This window comes from Scophthalmus maximus, chromosome 13 (genome assembly GCF_022379125.1).
Source record: "Scophthalmus maximus strain ysfricsl-2021 chromosome 13, ASM2237912v1, whole genome shotgun sequence".
Classification (NCBI taxonomy): Eukaryota; Metazoa; Chordata; class Actinopteri; order Pleuronectiformes; family Scophthalmidae; genus Scophthalmus; species Scophthalmus maximus.
Genome location: NC_061527.1, coordinates 14,087,571 through 14,112,790, shown reverse-complemented (window position 1 = coordinate 14,112,790; position 25,220 = coordinate 14,087,571). Strand labels below are relative to the sequence as shown.

The 25,220-nt window shown below is 41.5% G+C and overlaps 2 protein-coding genes across 11 annotated transcripts in view; one reads left to right on the top strand and one right to left on the bottom strand.

Moving 5' to 3' along the window:
- The window catches only part of slc44a5b (solute carrier family 44 member 5b), a 31,489-nt gene extending 15,351 nt beyond the window's left edge, over nt 1-16,138 (top strand). Inside the window, exons 3-23 of one of the 7 annotated variants that reach the window (XM_047336881.1) lie at nt 1,763-1,836; nt 3,300-3,384; nt 3,769-3,853; nt 3,981-4,094; nt 5,046-5,106; nt 5,212-5,335; nt 5,512-5,556; nt 7,147-7,230; nt 7,549-7,661; nt 7,863-7,994; nt 8,275-8,374; nt 8,485-8,577; nt 8,810-8,897; nt 9,651-9,913; nt 10,138-10,232; nt 10,316-10,419; nt 10,544-10,617; nt 10,963-11,033; nt 11,653-11,741; nt 12,011-12,095; nt 13,840-16,138. In XM_047336881.1, coding sequence (XP_047192837.1) covers nt 1,763-1,836; nt 3,300-3,384; nt 3,769-3,853; nt 3,981-4,094; nt 5,046-5,106; nt 5,212-5,335; nt 5,512-5,556; nt 7,147-7,230; nt 7,549-7,661; nt 7,863-7,994; nt 8,275-8,374; nt 8,485-8,577; nt 8,810-8,897; nt 9,651-9,913; nt 10,138-10,232; nt 10,316-10,419; nt 10,544-10,617; nt 10,963-11,033; nt 11,653-11,741; nt 12,011-12,095; nt 13,840-13,937 — 2,077 coding nt within the window. In that variant the 3' untranslated portion in view covers nt 13,938-16,138. Of the gene's footprint in view, nt 1-1,762; nt 1,837-3,299; nt 3,385-3,768; nt 3,854-3,980; nt 4,095-5,045; nt 5,107-5,211; nt 5,336-5,511; nt 5,557-5,904; nt 5,938-7,146; nt 7,231-7,548; nt 7,662-7,862; nt 7,995-8,274; nt 8,375-8,484; nt 8,578-8,809; nt 8,898-9,650; nt 9,914-10,137; nt 10,233-10,315; nt 10,420-10,543; nt 10,618-10,962; nt 11,034-11,652; nt 11,742-12,010; nt 12,096-12,382; nt 13,686-13,839 lie in introns of those variants that run through there. The other 6 variants (XM_035648125.2, XM_047336883.1, XM_047336882.1 and 3 more) reach the window with 6 other exon arrangements.
- Nucleotides 16,139-16,271: 133 nt separating this feature from the next.
- Nucleotides 16,272-23,300, bottom strand: LOC118318460 (LIM/homeobox protein Lhx8). 4 transcript variants are annotated; one of them, XM_035648132.2, is made up of 9 exons: nt 22,998-23,300; nt 22,172-22,254; nt 21,613-21,738; nt 21,284-21,405; nt 20,291-20,511; nt 19,695-19,798; nt 18,862-18,957; nt 17,752-17,941; nt 16,272-16,863 (listed from the first exon to the last, which is right to left on the bottom strand). In XM_035648132.2, the coding sequence occupies exons 1-9, from the start codon at nt 23,218-23,220 to the stop codon at nt 16,787-16,789; spliced, it is 1,242 nt and encodes a 413-aa protein (XP_035504025.1). In that variant the 5' UTR covers nt 23,221-23,300; the 3' UTR covers nt 16,272-16,786. The 4 variants fall into 4 exon arrangements, with proteins under 4 accessions (XP_035504025.1, XP_035504023.1, XP_035504022.1 ...); XM_035648130.2 differs by lacking the exon at nt 22,172-22,254 and having other exon boundaries at nt 20,291-20,508; nt 23,002-23,297; XM_035648129.2 differs by lacking the exon at nt 22,172-22,254 and having other exon boundaries at nt 23,002-23,292.
- Nucleotides 23,301-25,220: the final 1,920 nt, after the last annotated feature.

Below are 25,220 nucleotides of genomic sequence, written 5' to 3'. Positions count from 1 at the left end.
TTTTAGTTTTTTCATCATCAAATGTTGTCTTTTAGACGAACTATGGGTCAGTTATTATCAGCTTTTAACATGCATGGTCAGGTTATGAGCAGAGATATCAAATTTTAAATTTGCACGGAGGTGGTACAGTCTTAATGAAATCCAGATAAGGGTGATGATTGTGGAGTCATCTTGTTCTGAAATGAGAAATAAAGAGCGTTACCAGTTGTGCTGGGACAGGAAAGACTCCCAATCTGCCTGTTAACATAGATCGCGAGTTTTACTGCACTTATTAATGCTCGACAACCTCTCAACCCCTCAGTTGTACTTGTAGACAGTCGCTGATCATTTGCATCGCAATCATACGTTACACAGCCGACCCTAAATCTCGGAGGCTACACCGAGCATGCAGTTGAAATAGTTGTGTTTGTTAATAAAAGTACATTCAATTAGGGAATCTTTGGGGATAGAATCACGATCCACGATCTGGATCACGACATACTGAGAACTCCTCAGTATGCTGGTACTCTCTCCGTTAAAAAATAAATATCTGTTAGTTATAATGAATGCAAGCGCAGTTTTTTGTAAGAAGACTGTCTTGTATTAGAGTCATTATGCTACCTATGTTCTCCAGAGCGTTGCAGAAACTTCACCGTGATCAGTACGATTCCTCTGAAAAGCAAATCATATGCCAAATTAAGATCGAATACAGTAAACAATCGTCAGATCGACCACCCCTACATTCAATAAATGTGTTTGGCCCCTAATATAAATGCACTATCACATGTTTAAGCATGTGTTGTACCTTAGTTTGGCTTGATCCTTCAGCTGATATCCTCTATATGTACACATCATGAAAAGGTGTTTGGATACTTAACAGCAGAGCACATGTGAAGTGTCCAAGTGGAACCATGTTACCATGCTACAAGGACAGTACACCCCTCAAAGAAGTACACAAAGGAAACACTGTCACATCTCTGAGCCCAGGCCTCCCCTCGACCTTGGCTTTGCTCCTATGGTTGAAAGAGGAGAAAGGTTGAAAGCTGAGTGAAACAAGCTCGTCGAGTCAATTTGTGTAGCATATGGTCTTAGGAGGAGGGTCTTATACACATGTCCACTTTGTGCAGTGGATTGAACTTGGCTTTATTCGAGGCTGGGCTCAGTACTCATGGTCTGAATAGTTTTGAAAGAGGTCTAAGAAGAGGCCGGACTGACAGCTTCTCTTCGTGTGGAGAGGACAGGAAGAAAGCTTGTTATGTGAGAGACAGTGAAGAAATGCCCAGAGAGAGAGAGAGAGAGAGAGAGAGAATCTGAGAGACTGCTTTAAACTAGCAGACTGAGGCTACTGTGAAGAGAGAGGCAATGTTCAAAAGGCTGTCTCTGTGCCTGTGGGACAGTTAATTCTTGGGGGGGATTCAGAGTCTCATTAGAAAGTCAGTAGAGCGCTACAGCAGTTTTTGAAAAAAACTGTATCCAGATGACAACTTGTCAGGCCTGGCAGCGAGTACTGCATCCAGATATAGATCTCAGACTTACTTACGTACAGCAGATATGTCATAATTACCAACAAAGAAACGGTTAAACACAAAATACTTTTCTCATTCAGGTGAGGCTAACTCCCAATTCCCCCTGTGGACGCATGGCTAAATGAATATGCCCATGATTCAGATTTGGACTGACGAACTATCCCAAACCATGTTCATTAACCATATTTTTGTCACTTTAATCTCGGTTTCCAACACATTTCTCATTTGTCCTCACGCCTTTTTTTTTCCTTTCCCAGGAGCTGCACTGATGTGGTTTGCTGTGTTATCTTCGTCATTGTCATCCTCGGCTACATCGCTCTGGGCACCGTGGGTGAGTTTGACACGTTGTCTGGTCGTGGTCCTAAGGTGTGACTTGCTCACTTATCCTGTTCGACCTGGATGTTGGTGTATGTGCTCTGAATGTGTGAGATTTTGTCTGTGATACATGTTTACCGTTGCTGAAATGGACATAGTTTCACTCTGCTCTGGGTTAGTCAAGAAAAATGGCTGATTGTTAAAAGTGCGGGGGAGTGGAGAAATGCAGCTCCCTCAGAGAACGGGGCGAGGAGTCTCACCACAACATACAGCTCTAGCGACTCACTCTGGTCTCCTCGACTCGAGGTGATTGTGTTAGCAAAGCTGTTTTGTGTCCCAGTCGAGCTTTTGAATGCGTGACCAGTGATTCCTTCAGGCTCTCATCACATTTAAAAATGTTCTTGAAGCCATGTAGTAAATTTGTTTAACTGTGACAGAGAGTCTGCTTTGACATGCAGTCATTAGAATATCCCATCAGCTCCACTTTTCTTCTTGTTCTTCATCCTTTTCTCCCTTCTTCTCTCACTCATGTCCGTCTTCCTACTTTTATTTCCTTCTCTCCCTTTTTTCACTCTGCCTCTTTTCTGTCCTCGCATATCTTGTATCCCTCTTTCACGCACACATACCGCATACTTCGCAAATTAGGGGGAAATTAGGTCCCAGTACTGTCACCGAAGTGCTGCCCGCTTTGCCAGCTTGTTGTCATTGGAGTCACGTCTCAATCTGGGCAAGGCAAAGACTTACTGTTTTCCAATTATTTAGAAAGAGCTGGGGCCATGACAATGGATGTGACTTAAAATAAACAATGACATGTCTTCAGTCATCTGAATAACTTCTCTGCATAATTTTTCAGTTTCATTGTCTCAGTTGTGTCAAAGAATTGTACACTGCCTTTGTTGTGCTGTCTCGTGTTGGGCCCAACCCTCCGTTGATTGGTTTAACACTGTGTTGTCGCGCAGGTTGGGACAAACAAATGGAACACAGAAATTGCTGAGTAAATTGAATTTCCGGTTTAACGCTACTGCTATCTAGAGGAACAGCTCGGAAATTAAACAGGATTGATTTTTGTTTCTCTACAATTAATATGCATTCATGCAATCCTTCAAATAATTTCCCCTTGTTGTCTTGTGAACTGTTTGGGTTACTTGTTGTCCTCTGTTAGTACTCAGAGAGTCATGGCTTTAGCCTGATGCACTGCGAGAATTCAGGAATCCCACTGATTTAAACAGGACCCCCTTTGACCCAAATCTTCAAAGCTTGTCCTTAGGGAACAGATAATTTTCTTGGTAAGAGAAAATACTGGACAAGCTGTCAGATTTACCCTCTTTAGGACGACAGAGAGTCTTAAAAGGAGGGTAATGAGTTGACCAGTGGCCTTGTGTACGTCAGTGGGTAGAACATATGTGTTTAGTTTGGCTTCACATGTTTAAGTCCATTTATTTCAATTAAAAAATAAATAAAACTGTTGTATATTTTCAGCCTGGATCCATGGTGACCCCAGGAAGGTCGTCTATCCAACCGACAGCCACGGTCAGTTCTGTGGCCAGAAGAACACGGCCAATGCGTAAGTGGACAGAAATTATTTTTATCTGCTTCCTGAATTACCGTACAGTGGAGAAATAATGTTCCTCAAATTGAATCATATCTTTCTTCTGTTATCTTTACTCTCACAAAAGGAGATGATTTGTGATTAATTATGCCAATTGTGTGTGTGTGTGTGTGTGTGTGTGTGTGTGTGTGTGTGTGTGTGTGTGTGTGTGTGTGTGTGTGTGTGTGTGTGTGTGTGTGTGTGTGTGTGTGTGTGTGTGTGTGTGTGTGTGTGTGTGTGTGTGTGTGTGTGTGTGTGTGTGTGTGTGCGCATGTGCGTGTGCGCACTAATCTCTCATTGATCTGAATCTGCCCATGTCTCTTCTCTTCTCCTTGTCTTCTCCACCACTTGTCTCCACAGAAACAAAGCCATATTATTCTACTTCAACATGTTGAAATGTGCCAATCCTACAGTTTTAATTAACCTACAGTGCCCTACAACCCAGGTAAGACACTGAACGAATCCCGGCGCAGCGCCGCTTTGTCTAATGCTTTTCTTCCACGTTTTCCTCCACGCTTGATAATGCAAGATTGATGGGCTTTCTCATTAAGACGATGTGTTGCCTCCTCTAGCTCTGTGTCTCCAAGTGCCCTGACAGATTTGCCACTCTCCTGGATGCGTGGAATACCAAAAACTGGGAATATTACAAGCAATTCTGCAAGCCGGGCTTCAAGATTGGAAGTAAGGTGAGAGACAGTGGTTAGAGGTCCAGTTTGTTTTTTGTCATGTGTTTTGCTTCTAAGTTCCAGCTTGTCTCTTCCTTCGGGCAGACACAGTACATTCAATTAATTTAGATTTGACTACAGCACCAAATCACAACATGCGTCATCTCAAGGCACTTCCCACATGTAAGCTATATGTGAATACTTGTCCTCAGAATTCTAGAAAGACCATGTCTTCTGTCATTTAAATACTCTTTGACAAAAAGTAATCCATCCTCAGATTTCATCAACTTTATCTGCACAGTTTTATTAATGAAATGCTCATTTGAATGTGCTTTGAGAGACAGGCGGGCGTTAGACAGCAGCCACTGATGCACATCACAGCCCCGTCGTGTTGGCTGGCAGCAGTTCAGTGACGGTGACGTTAGCATGACGGTCTTTAAAGATCAGATAGTGAGGTGGTGTGTGGGAGCACCTAACAGCTCAGTCATACTGTTTGAACTGATTCATCAATTTCCCTTCCCACATCGTCCAATGTAGCAGTGTTACATCAGACCGGAAGCCCAACTCTGTCCCATCTGATGTCTTAGACTTGTTCAGGAATAGTGATATTAATAAAACAAAAACTATAATCACCCTTAAAATAAAATATTGCTTAAGTAAGATTGTTATTATTTCAAAAATTGGAGCCATAATTGTTGCAAAACATACTGGTGAATATAAAAGATTAGTTAATTGAATGGAAAAGACCCCTCGACTCTGACTATAGCTGTTTTCAGATACGCACGGAAGTCTGGACATTTTCATGAAAGCACAGTCTTTGTCCTGCCTCCTGCATACTCTACTTGGACGCCACAGAATGTTCCGGAAATGTTCCTATTAGTGTGAATGTGTCTGACTCTGACATTGTGTTGAATGACGGGTCAGTGTCCTCTTCAGCAGTTTGAATCATTATCTCCTTTATTTCCCTTTCAGTCAGCTGTAGAAGTCATACGAGATGAAGACTGCCCATCTATGATTGTGCCAAGCAGATCTTGTAAGTGACTCTGAAACCCTGTAAAAACGTCAAAAAAACAATAGCTCCTTATTTTTGGGGGCAATCATCTAATGGACAAACAACCTTTTTTAATATGTCTTTCAGTCCTTCAGCGGTGCTTCCCCGATTTCATTACAAAAAATGGAATTTTAACTGTAGCCAATCAGACCATCTTCAAAGACGGCGACAACAACAAAAGAAGTGTCAGCGACCTCAAAGATGCCGCCAAGTAAGTCCTGCATCCCTGCGACAACGTTCTCTACCCTTGTTGTTCAGCAGTTTAAGTTACAATAGTGGGAAAGTCACACAAAGTACGTTTGATTGAGAGTTGCTTTGCTTGCTGTGATGAAATAATAGATTTGCCCTGTAAAACTGAGTGTTGTAAAACTGTTATATTGTCAATAGGGCTACCAACTCTGCACCCAAAGAGTTCGGGACAGATATTACGGGGTAGGACAATTCAAGATTTGAATTGAATTGGAATTGGACAAGTGGTCATGACGCTGATGCCCAGGAATGTGTCCAACCACATTCAAAGTCATTTGCATGTTTATTGCATGAAAATGCTAGTAGAGCTTCAGGTCTATAGGCTTATAACAGCTACTTCATGAAACAATACTGTCAACGTGTTAATGGGCTGAGATGACAAAGTTTGGATAAGCAAAAAAGATCATGTATTTAAATCGGTGAGCTGAGACCATACTGTCAATATACATGATTCTGTGTTTGCTGTGATCACCTTTGTTTGCTCTGAGTTACATGGAAACATGATGTGCTTTAATGCTTTTCTTTTCGTAGCCAAGTAGCCGCCATGCAGCAAGGAGCGCAAAGGTCTCGGAAATAATTTGTTTCAGCTTTTAAACTTTGCCTCCGCTGCAGCCAGTGTCTCTGTGTAGACTAATACCTCCACCTGCTCTGTTCATCATGACAAATCTGCTGCTGCGTCCCTCCACCTGCTGCAGCGGCGAGGATGCAGCACAGATAAATAAACCTGTTTGTGGCATAGATCTACCTCCTAACATAACTCAACCTACAGAAAGGCTGGTGCACAGCCTTTGTCATATAAAAAAAATAGCAACGTAGTGCCCCCTGGTGGTCAACACATTTGCTTCCTTAACCTAGATATGGATGCAAGTTTGCATAACCGTGCTGGACATAAGCCAAACTCTTAAGGTACCTGACTTAGAGTTCTTCATCTTAAGGTTGTTTCCAGAGATTTTTTTTCAGTGCTGTGTCTGGCCCAAAGAAATATTAGCTTGTCCTCTGTCCCTCCTCTGAGTCATAGGGCAGCGTGTCTGCAGTCAAACCTTGCTGTAGTCACATCCTGACTGTCTCACCAGTCTTGTAGATTCCCTTCCGTTGTGGTAAAGGCAAATCAAGCTTTTTAGCTCAGGTGGGAAGCTGAGCTTTAGCTATCCTGTGCTACCTAACGGGAGCTCACATTATCATACAGTTTATTCCTCACAGTTTGTGGAATAATTGATGTGTGATGTAGAGATCTCTGCCTCAGAGTCTGTTTCTGTTTCTGGAGTTCATTTAATCGTGTAATTTTAGTCTTTGCCCACCACCAGGGAAAGATTAAGTTAATAGATAGATATTTTGTGCACTTAACTGTACTGTGAACAGAAATAAATGACCTAACATATCCATTACTATGCGCTTCTCCACTAGGTGCTTCCCTGTATCACACATACCATTCTCCTCCATACTGTGGAGCTGCTGCTCAATAGCACTTTAGCAACACTAATACCCTTTTGTGCCTCTTTGATATGAAACAATTTTTCCTCCAGACCCTTATAACCCAGTAATGGGCTCAAAGAGCGAAGCTTGTCAAAAGCATTTTTAAACTGAATTCATCTTTGTTTCGCCATAAGAGCCTTAAAGATAAATCAAATGTCAAAATGTTTCTGAGAAACCCTACTCTGAGTGGCAGTAACAAAAAACCTTCTACGACCCCCTGTCCGTGTTCTTGATAAATCCCTTTTTTGTCACCTCTTCTCTTTCCCACTTTTCCTATCTCACCTTGGGACTCTGTCGCAGAGGAATCGCCAGTCTGCTCAGTGCCAAAGAAGTTGGCATGAAGATCGTTGAGGATTATGCAAATTCCTGGTACTGGATCCTCATGTAAGAATGGACGTGGCTCCTGCTGATTGTTGTGTTTTCCCTTTCCTTTATGGATTATGTGTATCTGTGTGCACAGAGACATTTCACTGACATCAGTGAAAGTAATGGTTTTCTAGCTGTAATATCTTTATGCAATATTTCCTACTGTCCAACCTGCTCCAAACTGGTGGGAAATTCAAATTGCACCATATAGATTGATATTTACAGAAAATCTTAGTTAAAAGATCATTAAAAGTCTGCCTGAATATTGTGCATTGATTTGTCATAGTTCATTTTCAAATACTGGCCGTTTCCCACAACGTGCTTGTGCTTTTGCAGTGGTCTGGTGATAACCATGGTGGTCAGTCTGCTCTTCATCCTGCTGCTGCGCTACACTGCCTGTGTGCTCCTGTGGCTCATTGTGTTTGGCGTCATCACTGCTGTCGGTTACGGTGAGTATGTGGTCACCCACATTGGCAGTGGCCTTCTTATACTCAGCACACATGTTGGAGACGTTGCCCACATTTTTTTTTATTCTCAAATCTCTCTTCTATTTTGCTGTGAGTTGTTTTGTTGTCATGGCAAACGGAACAACTCAGATGTAGATGTGTCTTAGATTTGTTGTTTCATCCTCTCTCTTTCCTGTCTCTCAGGCATCTGGCACTGCTACTGGGAGTACAGCGCTCTGAGCGGGAAGCCGGGCGCCAACGTCACCATCTCTGATATCGGCTTTCACACCGACTTCAGCGTTTACCTTCATCTCAGACAGACGTGGCTCATCTTCAGTATGTTGTCATCTGCCACCATCTCCTCACTTTGTGCTTCTGTTATATCGTGTGAGATGACAGTCAGAGTCTGTCTGACATAATCAAGGCAGTTGGTTGCTTCCAGTGTAGCCCAGTTAGAAAAGCAATGTTTTTCCATCTCTGTAGATCTATGTAGCTAATTCTTCTGTATGAAATTAAGCAAATAGTAGTTTTTTACAAATTCAAGTATGGTGTTAAAATGCTAAAGTGAGTCCATTGATTTATAATACAACATTTAAATTTTGCATTTGCTCTGTAGTGATCGCACTGTCAGTGATCGAGGCCGTCGTTGTGATCATGCTGATATTTCTGAGGACGAGGCTGCGGATCGCAGTTGCATTACTGAAGGAGGGAAGCAAGTAAGAATGAATAAAAGCTTTGCTCACTCCTTAGAATTTAAATACTGGGTTTAACTCTTATACTGGGTTTTTTATTTATTCATACAATGTTTGATCTTTGCTGTTTCTAGGGCCATTAGCTACATCATGTCCACTCTCCTCTACCCTATCATCACCTTCTTCCTTCTGGCCATCTGCATCGCCTACTGGGCCGTGACAGCGGTGTATCCTTCTCACTGAGACACTAATGAACTGTTTGATCTGGAGACATACAGGGATTCTGCTACTTTCATGCGGCTGTGATGATTTTTGCTGTAGAAACACTCTGAATCCTGGACTGTGAATTGTGAAGATAACTCTACAGAGACATAATAGTGTGGTATTAGTTTGCTTTTGTAAGTTGTGATTGTTGTGTCTAATGTCCCTTTGTGTTGCCCTTAACTGGTCTGCCCTCAGCTTCTTATCTTCCTCTGGACATGCAGTCTATAAGGTCACACCTATTGACGATAAATGCATGTATGCCAACCTCACATGCAATCCAAAGGTCAGCTCCGCACTCTCTTACACACTGAAGCTCATTTACTGAAGAAATTACTGCCTCACCTCAGTATATCCTATCAGCATTTCTAAACTCTCCTTATTCTAATCAAGCAGAGATGTTGCTGCTAACCTAGCATCACTGCAGACACCTCAAGTCAGTACCTCACTAAAATACATACAATACTGTTAATTTTCTGGGATTAGTTCGAGGTGAGAGGCTGTATTGATGCGTGACATCAAAACTGTGATCTTTGTTTAGTGAACATGTAGAAGACAATTATCCTGGAACTAAATCACTCCTCCCAACACTCGAGATATGAGAGTAACATAACCTCCACAGCACTTAATAGTTAACTAGCTTAGATTTTAAGTGTCGTTGCACTGCCTGTATGTTTTCATAGTTTGTTTCAGCTGTTTTGTTGCTGCCTAGTTCAGCACTACGGACAGACACATGACTTTGCTACATCATCTTCTGAACTAGAGATTTTGGGCAGCAAAGGAAACTGTTTTACTCATCAGGAGCTATATTGTGTGATTACACAGACGCAGGTTGTAGAATAAAACTTTGCATTTATAAATATTTTATGTGTCAAAGTATGATCATACCTTAAAAACGTGAAAGATAGACAGGACTCGGTCTAAGCTAATGAAAACATAATGATTCTTCGTTTCAGGTGATTATACATGAATAAAAACATCATTGTGATTATCATATTACATTTTTTGCTGACAGATTACAGCTCTTGCTTTCTTTCAGACCTTCAATCAGACCAACATCACCAAAGTGTGCCCTGGGTCACAATGCATGTTCGCCTTCTATGGCGGGGAGAGCGTATACCACCGCTACATCTTGGTCCTCCACCTGTGTAACCTGTTTGTGTTCCTCTGGCTGGTCAACTTCACCATCGCCTTGGGCCAGTGCACCCTGGCCGGGGCCTTCGCTTCCTATTACTGGGCCCTAAAGAAGCCAAGCGACATCCCCGCCTGCCCCCTCTACTCCTCATTTAGCAGAGCCATACGGTATGGAGCTGCAGAGACAGTTGTTATATTTTATGCTAGATTTACAGCTAAACTTTTATTTAAATTTTACTTAAATTTTATTTTTGTACAAGCGTCAGTTGAAACTATTTAGAGGTTGAGAGGCTCTTCTTTCATAATGCAAGGTGAAAACATAAAATCAGTTTAACACACTGCCTACGAAAATGTGCAAGATCTACATAATTCTATTTCATCTCGTGCCACAGTTATCACACAGGTTCTCTCGCATTTGGCTCTCTGATCGTTGCCGTGGTGCAGATGGTCCGAGTTGTTCTTGAGTATCTGGATCACAAACTGAAAGGTATAATGAGACTCTGATGTTCCCACTCTCACACCATGTGTTGGTTATTTCTAGAGTGATGCTGATGATTGATGTTCCCCCAGGTTCTCACAACGCCTGTGCTCGATGCCTGCTCTGCTGCCTCAAATGCTGCTTCTGGTGCCTGGAACATTTCATTAAGTTCATAAACCGAAATGCGTACATTATGGTGAGTTGTGGAGCATCTCATGTGTTGTAGGTATCATTTAGCTCATTAAGCTCTTCAGTTTGGCTCGTACCTCACTGATTAACTACCCTCCACTAAGCCATGTCTCTTTTTTTCCCCCCAACAGATGGCAATATATGGGAAGAACTTCTGCACCTCTTCCAAGGACGCGTTCTTCCTTTTGATGAGGAATGTTATCCGGTGAGACCTTTTCTTATATTTTTTGTGTAGGCTCCATGTGTCTTAAAAGGGTGAGAGTGCAGAGGATTTTGAGACTGAGACATACACTGTGAGTTTTATTTACATTTTAGAGGTTGAAATAGTTCTTTCCCATTAATAAGTCTGTTAAAATGCTTTTGGCAAGGCAATTAAAAAAGCTGAGGATTTGGTGTGTACGTGTTGGTGATCAATCAAGAAATGTGTGTTTCCCTAATTTAACCATTATGTATTTAATTATGAGTGCACTATTATAGATAACCCTTGAGTGTGTCTCAGTAGATGACGCTGTTTCTCCTCCACCCTGGCTTTTCTCTCACTCCTCTGCAGGGTGGCTGTCCTGGACAAGGTGACGGACTTTTTGCTCTTCTTGGGAAAGCTGCTCATTACGGGAGGTGTTGGTGAGTTTCTTGTCACCTGCATTCTGTGACGTGATGTAAATGGTGTCCTAGATGAAAAACTGCAGAAGAGGCAGGACATGATTTCCCACTGAGTAATGAAAAATCTCAGACCTAGTTATTTTTGCAATGTACTACATTTCCACCCAGTTTGTGTCATTATGAGTTGTAATTTATTGATGCGCAAGTTGCCTGACTTGTATTCAATGTTAGAATACAAGTTTTTTTGTGTGTTTTTTTTAAGTCCATGAGATGTTGATTTACACATAACTACAAATGAATCCAAGAGGTTACCTTCACAAAGCCCTGCACAAAAACAGTTATTATATTTAACACACTAGTACAGTGGCAATCTGTTTTTCCTAACGTTTCACTAATGTTTGAATTATTGAATTGAAAAGTCTGAGGAGAATTGTGTGTGTGTGTGTGTGTGTGTGTGTGTGTGTGTGTGTGTGTGTGTGTGTGTGTGTGTGTGTGTGTGTGTGTGTGTGTGTGTGTGTGTGTGTGTGTGTGTGTGTGTGTGTGTGTGTGTGTGTGTGTGTGTGTGTGTGTGTGTGTGTGTGTGTGTGTGTGTGTGTGTGTGTGTTCGTTATTCATTTTTGTTTTGTTTGTTGTTTCCCAGGTGTTCTCGCATTTTTCTTCTTCACACATAAAATACCTGCCTTTCAAGAAGAGGTGCCATCCCTAAATTACTACTGGGTGCCCGTTCTGGTAAGAAGTTATTGTGCCAATAAGAACTGAGACTGAAGCATGTTTCTTGGGCAGATTGAGAGATATTTGTATTCAGACTTTGACTGTTCACTGTGCATACAAAAGATTGTATCCCCACTCGCTGTCAGTCATGATGTCAGCTGATTTCTTGTGTTGGTTGGACTGCAGATTTTTTGTTTTCACATATTAAAACAAACGTGCAAGACAGACACTGACAACACATGCAGACAATTCACTGCTTACTGACTGAAAACTGTTGTTTCTTTCAGACGGTGATATTTGGATCTTACATGATTGCACATGGCTTTTTTAATGTCTATGCCATGTGCGTGGACACGTTGTTCCTGTGCTTTTGTAAGTATGCTCGTTTGCGAATAGTGACTATTTGTACTGACTATTTGTACAACCTATGATGGTTGAAGATTAAACTTCAAGTAGCCTGTCAACAGTTGAATGTTACTCTTTCCCCCTTTAAAACCGGCTTTAAATCTTAACTGATTCCTGCTGTTCCTTCTCTCTGTAATTCCTGCATGTCCGTCGGATGTTTATCTCTACTAAGGCTTTGCTTTCTCTCTCTTCCTGGCTGTCTTTCTGCTACCTGCTGTCTGCTCCTCCTCTCTTGTGCTGGGACCTGGTCTCAGGTGAAGACCTGGAGAGGAATGATGGTTCTTCCTCCAGGCCCTACTACATGTCTCCTGGCCTGCACAAGATCCTGCGCAAAGGAGAGGAGGGTGCCAAATCACGCACTGCCTCCTGAGCGACGTGCGGCCATTTTTACTAATCTGTTGACTCTCTTGACGCTCACCTCTCCATATCTACTCTATGCGTGGGGGTCTGGATGTTTGGGAGTGTTGTAGGGCTAAACATCTAAACTGGATGCATCTCGCCTGTTCCTGGATGACCTGGACATGACAGGACATGCTTTTACTTCAGTTCCTCACAGAACAGGCACGGGGGACTAGAAAAAAGACCTTTGTTCACTTCCTCTCTTGAGCCAACTCCAGATACTTGCCTTTTTTTTCTGCCACGCTGTTTTGTTCTTTTTTTTTTCTTTCTTTTCTGTATTTTCTGCTGACCTCTGCCTTACTGAGAGGGTACTTGTCAACTGGCAGGACGGATGCACAAACTGAAATAAAACAAACATGAGGACCTTAAAATGTACAGATGCCACTGATGGACCATGGCGTAAGGCATCACCTTTTTTATAAAAGAAAGTGGTGGACTTATGGGGCACCTTCTTGTCGCACTTTGGTCTGCTAGTGTAAAATCATGTTTTGTATGCACTTTCACATATGGGAAAAGAACCATGTGATATGTTTCTTCTGCCGAGCATGATTCTTTTGCTGGCTGTCGATGTTTACCATTGGTTTCATCGGTTTCTTGATCCACTGTATTTATACTAACACAAACACACAAATCCAAAATGGTGTGTTCATGCACTTGGCAAAACAGGTTTCTCTTCTTTCTCTCTTTTTCCTCTTAAAAAGGTCACAATCATCTCAAAGTTTCCATTATGCTCATAGATGTACTGTAAACCAGACAGAGACTTCGCGGGAGGTCAAGACTTCAACACACATTTTACGGTTTTGCTTGAAATTTGAACTTAACCTGACAGATTTCAGGAAACTTCTGAATGCAGCCACTAGTTAATGTGCCTAGTTGTGGAAAAAAGAAAAAAGAAAAATGTTCCTCCTGCTCTTTATTATGTGGTTTTAGACTTAACACCAGGAACCTTTGTGATACAGTTTATAAAAGGATGTCAAAGCCATTTTTGGTAATTTTTTTATTGGATGGTTCAGATGTAGAGCTGTTTTAATACTAAGTATAATACACACATCTGTCTGGAGGTTATTCAATGTTCTTTTTGTACAGGAGAGTTTTTTTATCAATGAAATCTAATGAAAATGTGAATAATTCTTTTTGAATAAACATAAATGGTTGAAATATTGTCCTGTGCATTTTCCAGTACCTTGTTAGTAAGTTGTTAGATTTGATTAGAAAATTCAAGATGATCAGAGTTCATCAGGGTCTAGCTTTGACGTAGAGGAATTGATTTTCATAACTGATTTTAACATTTTGCTGCCGCTGCCTCCTATAGTGTGGGACCTGGAGGTGAATGACGGCTCTCCTGCTCGGCCCTTCTACATGAACAAAACCTTGAAGAGCATCCTCAACAAGAAGAACAGCCAGAAATAGAAACAAGAAGAAAGGTGAGGGAAGGAGGAAGACTGGAGCTTATTTACCACAGCGTGGTACAAGCCTTAACCATTTTGCCAAATGTAATTTAAGTGTGCACTATCTGACACAAGTGTAGACATGTTGCTCTAACAATTTAAACAACCACAATGTATGGATGTGGTAGTTCTTTGGTATTTATAGCTCACTCCGGGAGTAAGCTATAAAAAAAAATCTTTGTATTGAAAGGTGTACAAAGTTTTTTTTTTAAATATTGCTAAAGTGGGATTTGTGGCAAACTTTTTACACAGTCGTTTAGATGTAAACACAGCCACAGTCCTACTATACAGTAAGTTCCTATGGGAACAATCGATGTCTTTGTTTATTGAGGTTATGGTGAACCTCAGCTGTTTTTGTTCTCGATCTCTTGTAGTTGCTAGTTTTCACCACTTGATGGTGCCAGTTATTACCAGACCTCTTCTGTTTGTTTGTTTTTCGTGAAATAGTCTGATGTCAGCTCATCTGTGGATTTTTAGCACAGTTTTCTGAGCCAAAATGTCTCACATTGAGAAAAATGTCCACTGTTTTCATATTTAACAAATTGGATTAAAACTGCAGATGTCGCTGTGACAGACACACAATACACCCACCCACTACTGTGTAGCGCGGTGTAAAAATCCTGGGTTTGTTCTCAGAAGCCAAGCAGCAAAAATCACAGACCCTGTTACATACTTTTCTTTGATTTCTAACCTGCTGCCGACATGGGCGATGAATGAAATTGATTGGCATTGCTCTTGTGATACTCCCCCCAAAAATGTATATCATTAGTTTTGGAGATTCGCCTGCTGTGGGTTTGAAAGGTGGCTATCGATTTTGGTAGTTGTAGTTCCCTTCAACGGTCAGCTTGAAATTGATGTTAAGTTCAATGAACCCTAATTCCAGCAATTGTCAAAATGATCACATCATACCGAACTTCTGCTTCAGCAGCTTCAACTCTACACAGGGTCAGTCTCTGTATTTTGGGTAGAGTATCCTCTAATTTGGACAATTATTAAACAAAATACACGACCTAACATTTATAAATTCTATTTAGAAAAAAAAAATCCACTCTGGGTCTTCTTATTGATTCGAAAGAGGCACAGTATTATAAAGCGATTAGCATTTTAGTCAAACCACACATTTGATCAATTAGATTAATTAATGGGTTTAAAAGAACTCACAGCATTATATATTGAATTGGTTGCTCCTTGAAGTGTAAGCTCATATCTGACATCAGCATATAATCATATACACTGTATGATGGTGAAGTTCAGTTCACATGTTACGACTGACGCGGTCACGTGAAAGACATAGATTTGATTAGTTGATGAAATCCCTCAGGAGAAAATGGGATGTACACAGTTTTAGCCCCGGGGGTCTGCAGGCTGTTGTTAAGCTACCTGATGAAATCAATGGGTGCCACAGCATCACTCTGTATGATAATGACCTCTGTAGATCTTTGTAGATGTGACTGGTGTTTGTGCATCTTCACGTTGTGTTTGTCGAACCCGAGCGCCTGCCCCCATGGTGCCTCAGAGTGACAGCAGTGCCAGACTCGCACACCCTCTGCCCCCGCTTGTGTCGAACACGCTCAGACACGTACGACGTTTAACCATTCAATGAAAGCAAAACAACACTCTGCTTGTGTGTCTGAAAGGAGAGAAACGATGCATGTAATGCTCCCGTTGCCATATTACACATGGCATGTCGTTATTCCTTTTGTGCAAACTGGAAAATGACGACTCTCCCTGTTGAATTTTGTGTCTTTTTCGTGTTTGCAGCACAGGTTTGGTTTCATTCCCATGAGGGTGAATACCTGCGATCTGATAAGTGAAGTAAAAACAGTTTTCATATGCTTCCCGCTCCCTCCCATGTCTGGAAATTAGATTCTTTGGTCAACCACAGTCAACAAGTACACACAAGTAAAACCTGTTTCTTTGTTGGATTGGGCGTCAGTTTTCTGACTGCAAACTCTTGAAAGATGCAGAAAGATGAGCTATACTCCAACCTGTTTTATTTATTGTGGCCTCCGTGGTGTATTTATTTATACAGTTAAAGTTGTGGTTAATTTTTTTTAAATAATTTATTGTATGTGTCTATATTCATCACAATATACATTTGCTTTGTTACTTGTGTTTTTTAATCAATAAACAGATTTTCTACTCGTGGTTTTTCTAACACTAGTACTTCCGTCCTTAATTCTGCATTTGCACACTGACGTTTAAAACCTGCACCGTGTCATCGGTCACAGGATCTAATGTGATGTGTGAAATATTTCTGTCTATATTGCTGTCAGTCATTTATGCTTCTCACAGGTTTTCTGAAATTAGACATTTATTTTCAAAACAGACTTCACATACAATAAATAAATTAGGTTGCAATATCCAAACACTGCTAAACAAACATTTTCAAGTTCATCTTTGTAAATCAGTTGACAGTTGGGATGTGGTGGCTTCCACTGATCGAGTAGCACAGTAAAACGATGTCACCAACTACACAAGCAGATATAAATCCATGATGTCATATTCTCATGAGGTACACTGAAGCATTTCCAGTTCCACATTGTACAGTAAATTTAGGACTGTAAATTACACTCGTCCGTGATAATACACAATGAATTCAGTGTTTTTAAAGGATTTACAAATGTAATGAACTGTTGGCAGTTTAAAGAACAGAAAAGGTTTCATGCTTCCCTGAAAATGAAATTATATTTACCGCGGATATCTGAATACTGCGGCTACTAATGACGAATGAACGCTGGTGAAACTGAGGCTGCTGCTGCGCGTGTGTGTGTGTGTGTGTGTGTGTGTGTGCGCGTGCGTGAGGGCTGCTCAGGCGTGAGACACAGGCAGGGAGGTCATGGCATGGCCTGGCAGCAGCGGCTGAAACATGGATGGAGGGGCGTGAACTGTGGGCACACAGAGTCATTAGAGTGATTAACTCGTTCATCAACACACTTGTTTGGAAAGCTTTCTTACAATTTTTAAGATTCTTTTGTCTCAGGTTAAGTATTTAATAAAAAGTAATTAGTCTCAGCAGTATGACAATCCTGGTTCTCTATTAATGTGGCACGTTATAAAAGGAATTGACTTTTGAAAGCTCTTTATTTCCTCTTTGTAACTCTTGCTGACTGACGGGACTTTCCATGAAGATACAGAACATGTGGGATGATGTATTTCTAAAAGCAGCAACATTGCTTTGTTGTAAACAAAATCATAAGAAGTAGTGGACTAAAGAAAGACTGCTGCCAACAACAAGACGAGAGTTACGCATTTAACTAAGGTTCTCTGAATTCCGGATAGATGTCGCGCAATCTATATCAAGTTATTACACACTGTCTCTGGTGGTCAGGAAGAATGAAATAGAACTATATTCATTATTACTTCTAAAAAACATTTATCATTCCAATTTAGTGTATGGGCAGGTCTTGTTCTAGGGGTAACACTAGACAATCAAATACCAACAGTGAGGAGTCACATTTTTGATTTATCATGTGAAACGTGATGAATTTGCTTTTCGGATAATTCACATCAAATGTATCAAAATATCAATTTATCCTGTGTTTCTGTTGTGTATTTCCCTTTGTATATCACATGTTGAACATAATTCCTTCTGTGATCGTTTCACATGTACGCACTCAAAGGTTTTCTACAATTTACATAGAAAAATATAGTTTTTTTTAATTTTCAGTAGTAAGCACTGGAAACCTTAGCAACAGTCTTATTCACACAAGGTCTATTTTTTTTTTCCAAATACAGGGAGAATCATAAAAAATCATAAAAAGTCTGGTTCTCACTGTCTATGAAGGAGTGCAGTGCGGAGAGCATTGAGCCGTCTGGGCCTCCGTAGGCCGTGTACTGCAGCTCCTCGGGGGTCGGGGTGGGCTGCGACAGGCGGCCGGGCTGCAGTGAGGTCATGGGCGTGCTGGACGTGTGGTTGGGGCTCACGTGCTTCTTGTGGCGAGCTCGGCAGTTCTGGAACCAGACCTGAGTTAAACGGGACAAACAGCAGGGCGGTGTTTGAAAGCAACATGCAATGAAAGGAGACCACACTGCCACACAGAGCAGGAATACTTATTGCAGGTTGTAACATTTACAAGCCATCATTTTTTTAATACGTGTACAGCTGATGAGTCACTTTTCTCCCCTGGTGAGTATTACCACTGTCGTATTGTTATATCGTTTTTAGTAGTTACAAAGATGCGATGCAGCATTTCCCACTCACGTCTTCCCAATTCAGGATAATTGTATTTCTTATTTGAGAATCCTAGCTTGAATTTGGCAGAGACACCTGCTATTGTAGGCTGCAGGGACAAATCTGCCCTGAGGTGCATCTTTCCACAAGTGCCATTATCAAAGCTGTCTTACACCCATCAATATAAATCTGTGAGTGAAGGCACAGCTCAGGGAAAATAAATAACAACCAAGCATAGTTCACTGTACACTGACCCTAATCCTGACCTTTATCGCTTTTGACACACTTTTATTTTTGGTCAAATTAAACCCGACATATGAAACATATCTGTAAATACAGCTGACTGTGATAGATATACAGTTTGTAATTCTGTACTTGAGGATCATTTTGAGATATTTATTTTCATTTAATGGTACATTTTATTTCTATACTGAAAATACTGCACTTTGGCTATAGTTACTGCATACTTTGTTGATTCATATTTTACAGATTATAGGGTCGTACAAAAGAAAAATAGAAAAATAAAGAAATACAATGCCTGGTTATAAATTCAACTGTGCAGCAGTATGTAAAGTATATTAAACTGGACATGTGTTGCCAGCAGGAGCACACTATGTAAAATATGAATTGGTTTTGTTTGAGATTTAATTCTTTAAGTATTCTGTATATTCCATCATCTGTCTTCCCCCCCGTGCTCCGACCCGTCACTCACCTGTATGACTCTTCGACTGAGGCCCGTCTGCTCCGCCAGCTTCTGCAGCGTCTGTGCATCTGGATTGTTGTCCTGAGCAAACTGGGCCTGCATCACCTGCACGGAGAAGAAAATCAGTTCAACATCAGACGGGTTCATGTCGTTGCCCTGGGAGGAAATGTGAGGATTCACCTACAGAACCTCAGCCACTGCTGTGTGGGGCGGTGGACCAGATTACTACTCGTTTATTAAAATCAACAACTGATTTTAGTTTTTCCTCAATTGGAGTATGATATAATTAGGCCACACTGGAAAAACGGATGTTGTTACTATATCTTTGGCGCAACTGAGGTCAGTTTTCTTTCAGTTTTTTAATCTGCGACTCCACTAGGATATTGTAACTACATATATACACATATAAACATACACAGTTGCAAAAATATGTATATGTATTTTAATTATCATTTAATTCAGTTTTTCTGCCTTTCCTAAAAAAATGTTTTTCTCATGGTGTGCGAAAGTTGCAATATTTGCTAATATAATAATATAAGAGGCGTCCTTTGATGAAAATTAAAAGGTAAATTTATCTGAACTAGCTGTACAGACGTTTCCTTAAATTTGTATTACACATGTTTATGATTGTAATATCATTTTAAAGGCAGAGGCCAATGTTTTAAGGTCCAATATTAACTTGAATTAAATTGAAAATTATCTCAGGCCATAAATTAAATGTGTCTGTCCAGCAAAAATGTGTTGCTTTTTTAAGAAAACTGTTTTTAATCCAATATAAATAAAAATGTTTTCCATCAATGTGTCCGTCTGTTATGATGATAGGTGATGATAGATGGGTGAACCTGCAGCTGGTCGGCAGTGAAGCTGGTCCGAGCTCTCTTGGAGGGTTTTGGCTGGTTGATCTCCTGCTCGGTGGGCACAGCCCCCTCCATGTTAACACTGTTTCCTGCAAAAAAGAGCAATTTCTCATATTAAAAAATATTTTTTGTTTTGTTTATGAGTGCATTATATTAGAAAACACAACAGATATGTTAATTGAGAAATACAGAACATGTGTTAAACCTTTAGATCCAAGAAAAGAGCAACATTGAAAAGTCATATTTAAACCAAGCTATTTTCTTAAGAAGGAAAACATGCGACTCTGCTTTGATTTCTAATAGTTTTTTATTCTCAGGACATTAAAATGATTTTTTAAATTTTATTTTGTATACGTTCAGTTTTGTATTGCCCTTATTCCCTTATTATCAATAAATAGGGGGCAGTAAATATTTTACTTATTTTCTGTAGCTTTTATTATAAATTTTTTTGCAAAGATATTGTAGGGAAAATATTTTAAGGTTGCTGTTCAAGCCTCTATAGTAACTACATTTACAGACTTCAAGTAAAAACTACACAATTTCTTTTTTTTAACATCAGAATTTTTTCTAAGCAGTCCAACCTTTCTCCACGGCCCGCTTGAGGTTGTCCAGCATGCAGTCGTAGTGGACCCTGCACAGGACCTTCTCCTCCACCAGGGCGAACTCCTCCCCGGTGGACAGCTGCCTCTTGCAGGAGAAGCAGGCGAAGCAGGCCAGGTGGTACACGTTCCCCTTGGCGCGGCGGACCCAGTCGGTGGAGTGGATGTTCCTGCCGCAGCACGCGCACCAGGTCCCGTATCTTCTGCGGGTGAAGGTCACGTGGTGAGCACATGGCGCAGCCTCATGTCTGCCCGAGGGCATCTGCACTAACGCCTGGTGTCACTTCTTCTCATTCACTCATCCTTTCATTTGGACTCTTGTTTTTTTTTAGGCCAAAAAAATTTAAGAATTGATGTTTTCCAGCAAAATGTTTATTGCAAATTAAACGCTCAGACGTGTAGCTGCATTTATTAAAAATATTATAATAAAGACATGGGCTGTGTTGAATTTAATTAATTAAAGAGCCACACTGAGCTCACAGCTTTACTCTCTCGTCTCCACCTCCTAAAAGAAGTCCCACTACATTTAACTTAATGAGCCAATATTACCAAATATTCGCTGTCCATCAATGATTCTATCAATCGATCTGTTTAATAAGTGATGATGGAGAGTTGAAATCTTTCTGCTGAAGGTGAACCCGCTGTGGGTTTGATTTGTTGATTAATGGTGCCTTCACTGCTTGTAGTAAAAATTATTAATATTGTAATTAAATAAATATCCACGAGCAAAGGGTAGGTGTCAAATCCTGCAGCTGTTATTATGCTTAACATTATAATTATCACCTTTTTTTTTAATTATTATTGCTATTGTTACATCCGTGTCATTATTACTCCCCCACGTTCCTGAATATAACTAATGATTAAGCAGTTATTAATATTTTTTTATTTGTCCCCCCTTCAACTATTTCGTTTCAGTGACTTCAATTTTCGTTTGATCGGCGCTATTAAAAAAGATATAAACTTCGATGCACATACCGAAAGTAATCCACTTTACAAAAAACCTCCTTCTCTTTGATGTAACAGCTGGTGTGGCTGCCAAGTGCAGTCTGGCACACGCTGCACGAGAGACAGCGCACATGCCAGCACAAGTCGTTCACCTAAAGCAAAGATAGAGGATAAGTTAGGCCAAGTCAGTCAGTTGTGGAGGTTCCAGGCCTGCGCCGAGCGTGCACGCTCGAACACCGGCAGGAGCCTCAGCAACCACAGCAATGCACCTGAGGAAAAATATTGGTGGGATCCAAAGTTGAGTTGAAAAACAAGAAGGGAGAAAAGGCAGGAGGAGCACTGCTGCACATTCACATTACCTTCAATAAATATTTATCCACTATCTCCTCGTCGCAGCTCGCGCACACGGTCCTGCCCAGCGGAGGCGCGGATGCCATCGCCTGCAGCGACGACGCGTCTTCATCCAAACCTTCCACCGGCGCGCCCTGGAGGGAACCAGAGCTGCAGTCAGAACATCGCGCACAGGAACGCATCCGCGATCCGCCCCACACACCTACAGAGTGAACTGCCACCTGCCGCGAGTGGTGACGATGGACCGCAACTAATGCTGCAGTTCCTCTTCGCACCTTTTCTGGCTCAACATTTGCGTTTGTCAATATCTCAAAACGTGACAGTCGAAGGTCTGTTCACAGAAGATGATTTGCAGCCATTGGTACTAACAGAATAGTGGTTTAAAGAAGAAAAAATAAGTATTTACCCATCCCCCCAAAAAAAAAAACATTATGCCCTTTAAAAAAAAGAAAGAAATCACAATCATTCAAACCTTTGCCAGTTTAAAAAGAATTGCCATCTGGTTAACCCCCCCCCCAACCCGTTTCGGGACACAAGTCAACGTTGAGCTTCCGCGGCTCATCCTACCATGATGTCCCTCCTGTCCTCACAGCAGCTGCCCGGCAGCTCCTCGTCTCCGTGGCAATCCTCGCACATGACGAGCGGCCACACTGACGCGGGTTCTGTCACACCGCCGCACGCACCCGCGTTAAATGTCCCCCGGCCCCCGGCCCATGAATATCATGCCTCCCGCGTCTCACCATGACAACGACGCCGACGATTAGCGAAAATGACATTTAAAAAGGAGAAGGATTGTCATCACTTAGAGAAACAGACAACACTTGAACTAATACCCGCGGCCACTTATCCGCGTGTGCATTATGTTCTCGAGATCTGCACGCGCGACGCAGCCAGCGTGCGCGTGCACGCGCCACGGAGAAGACCACCTATACACCCAAACACACACACGCGCGCGCGAATTACACGCGTCAATCAAAAAACAAAAATAAAAGGGTGAATACGCAGCAGCGCGACGTCTCCTGCAAAAGGGCGCTGATTTATTTAATAACAGTAATTAAAAGGCTAAGTTCACCACAAACGTCTGCCCGGGGGAAACCAAAAGGTGAAGAGGTCTCATTAACTACTTGAGTTTTAATTGCAGAGTTTTCAGAAAGGGCTAATTTCCCCTCGACATCTCCTCAACAAAAAAATAAAAGTGAAAATGCTGAGCTGTCAGCGTGTGGGCCGGCGGCGGTAATGACACGCTGGAGCCCTCGAGGAGTTAATTGGCGAAGCAATTTCCACCAATATTTAATCTCCGATCCGGTCAAGCTGCGGTCCAGTGACTCACACACTCTCTCTCTCCCTCTCACACACACACACACACACACCGTTGGCCTCCCTCTCCCATCACCCACCTCATCGCCGGACAGCTCCGGCCCGGTGCGCTCCTCGCTCGCAGCGCAGCACTCCGCCTTCACTTCGCTCTTCCAGCGCATCGTCCGCGTCCGGGAGCCGAGGAGGAGGAGGAGGAGGCGGCGGCGGCTTTCGGGGCTTCGAAGGGAAAGGGTCCCCGCGGGATGCCTCCGTGCGTCTGACACTCTGCCCCTCAGAGTCGTGTCTACAGGGCGGATCATAATTCATATTTTCCTGCATGCATGTCCCCTTTGGCCGCGCCTACCGCCAAGCGTGCTGTGTGGTTCCATGCGAACTTGCGGAGGAGAGGGGGGAAGAAAGTCCGTCACTGTTCTGTTCGTACAAATTATTTCAAATACATCACTGATTTAAATGTGATTGAGATTTGCCTACTTGTGAGTCGCAGGCAACATAATGCATTTTAATGGGTGATAACCACTGGTGAGAATATACATTTATCATACATTTACTGGTTAACTTTGCCCAATACTTCTCTTTTGTCCATTTTCTTCATCGGGTTTTCTATACTTTTTTCCGCAACATTTCTGAGTGTAATTTTTTTTAAAGACTCTGAGTATGTCAATTCTACTTTAAGTGCATTTACTGTTAATACTTCTGTTCTCTGACTTTAATAAAAATTTGAATGCAGGACATTTAGTTGTAATTAAGTATTTTCATATTAGATTATTAATGTTGCTTGTTTCCAACAGTAGAAATCAAATGGGATTTTTACTTAAATGTTGTATATTTCATTTACAGTTCAAGACCATGACAAACATGGTAAAATCTTGACCTGAATTAAAAGGTTTGATCTGCTCTTTTATCAGCAACACTACCATATGATCAAGTTTTATTTAATTGGTCAAAACACACACGTAAGTATTGTGTACAAGAATTGTGAGCAAAATGTACATCAAAAGTCCCAAAGGTAAAAGGTAAAACATAATGTTATCTTATACAGTATTATATTTATGCATAAGTATCACTGATGAATTACTGAACATGCAAGCAACATTTGAATGTCAAATGATTTACATGCTGCTTTATAATTTAATCTATGACAAACATAATATGTTATGAAGCAGACATGTTTCAACTTTAACTTTGTGGACTTCCAACAAGGTACAACACACTACCCACACATAGCTGAACATAAAACACAATACAAACTGTATTTGTTCAACCAAACCGCCCAAAATGAGCCCATAAAAACATTGTCCTTTCAGAGCATAACATAAAACCTGGAGTTCAGTCAGCCGTCATCGTTCCCCTTCGTCATCGGCAAAACATGATCACATCATCAAACACTAATCATCCGCAGACTCCTCCTTTATAGTTTGATGACAGGTGAGAAAATTTCTCACTCTGTTTGACCTGTAGCTGACACATGAATGTGTCCGTCACTCGGGGAAATTGGCATTTACCGTTGAACTAAAGTGGAGTAGAAATGTGAAGCAGTATAAACACTCAAGTGTGTTATTTCAAAATTCTGAGTGCAATCCTTGAGTACATTTTGTTCTTCGGTCTGATCGTTTTTTGGGGGGCCTTCAGCTGCATCTTTGCTCGATATGGAAAATTAAGCAGACCACCTGCGTGTTGTATGAAAATCATGTCAACTTCAAATCTGCATCTGAGCAGTGACAGACACAGACTCCGTATGATTTTTTAAGTCTTAATTCAGATGCTTTGAACGAAAGGATTACAAGGAGTTAATGAACACGGAAAGAAAACACAGCACCTTTTTTTTTCCTTTCTATCTTGTTTAACCCAGACGTTCGGGCAATCCCACCCATCCTCATCCCACACACCCCAACTGCCACACACACACACACACACACGCACGCACACGCACACAGTCACGCACGCACACACAGTGCAAAAAGGCTATTTTCTATCCTCCGCTCTTCTGATGGGATAAGAGTCCGACCTGCACCGGCATGAGTCTGCCTCCGTATCGCACCATCGCAGAGGCATAAAGGAGTTAGCGTGCCTGCATCGAGATGTGTCCTGTTCCACCTGGTGGACTTGAATGCTCTTTATCAGATAACACATCTCCAACATTGCATACTGCAGTGCAGACGTTTTCACTACAGCAGTGTGTGCGATTCTGTGTGGATATGACTCCAGTGTTCAAAGACTGCAGGAGTCTTTGAACACTGTCACACTTCAAAGTGGGATAACGTCCGTGGAAAACATTTCAAGGTCAAATGGAGAGGTCAAA

Bases quoted from the DNA above. Each gene is read 5' to 3' on its own strand.
- LOC118318460 (XM_035648132.2), bottom strand. From the start codon at position 23,220: ATGATCCGCCCTGTAGACACGACTCTGAGGGGCAGAGTGTCAGACGCA. The intron at 21,406-21,612 runs GTAATGTGAATG...TCTTTGCTTTAG, and splicing joins TGGATAAATATTTATTGAAG to GTGAACGACTTGTGCTGGCA. The intron at 19,799-20,290 runs GTTGGACTGCTT...TCTTTTTTGCAG, and splicing joins CAAGCGGGCCGTGGAGAAAG to GAAACAGTGTTAACATGGAG.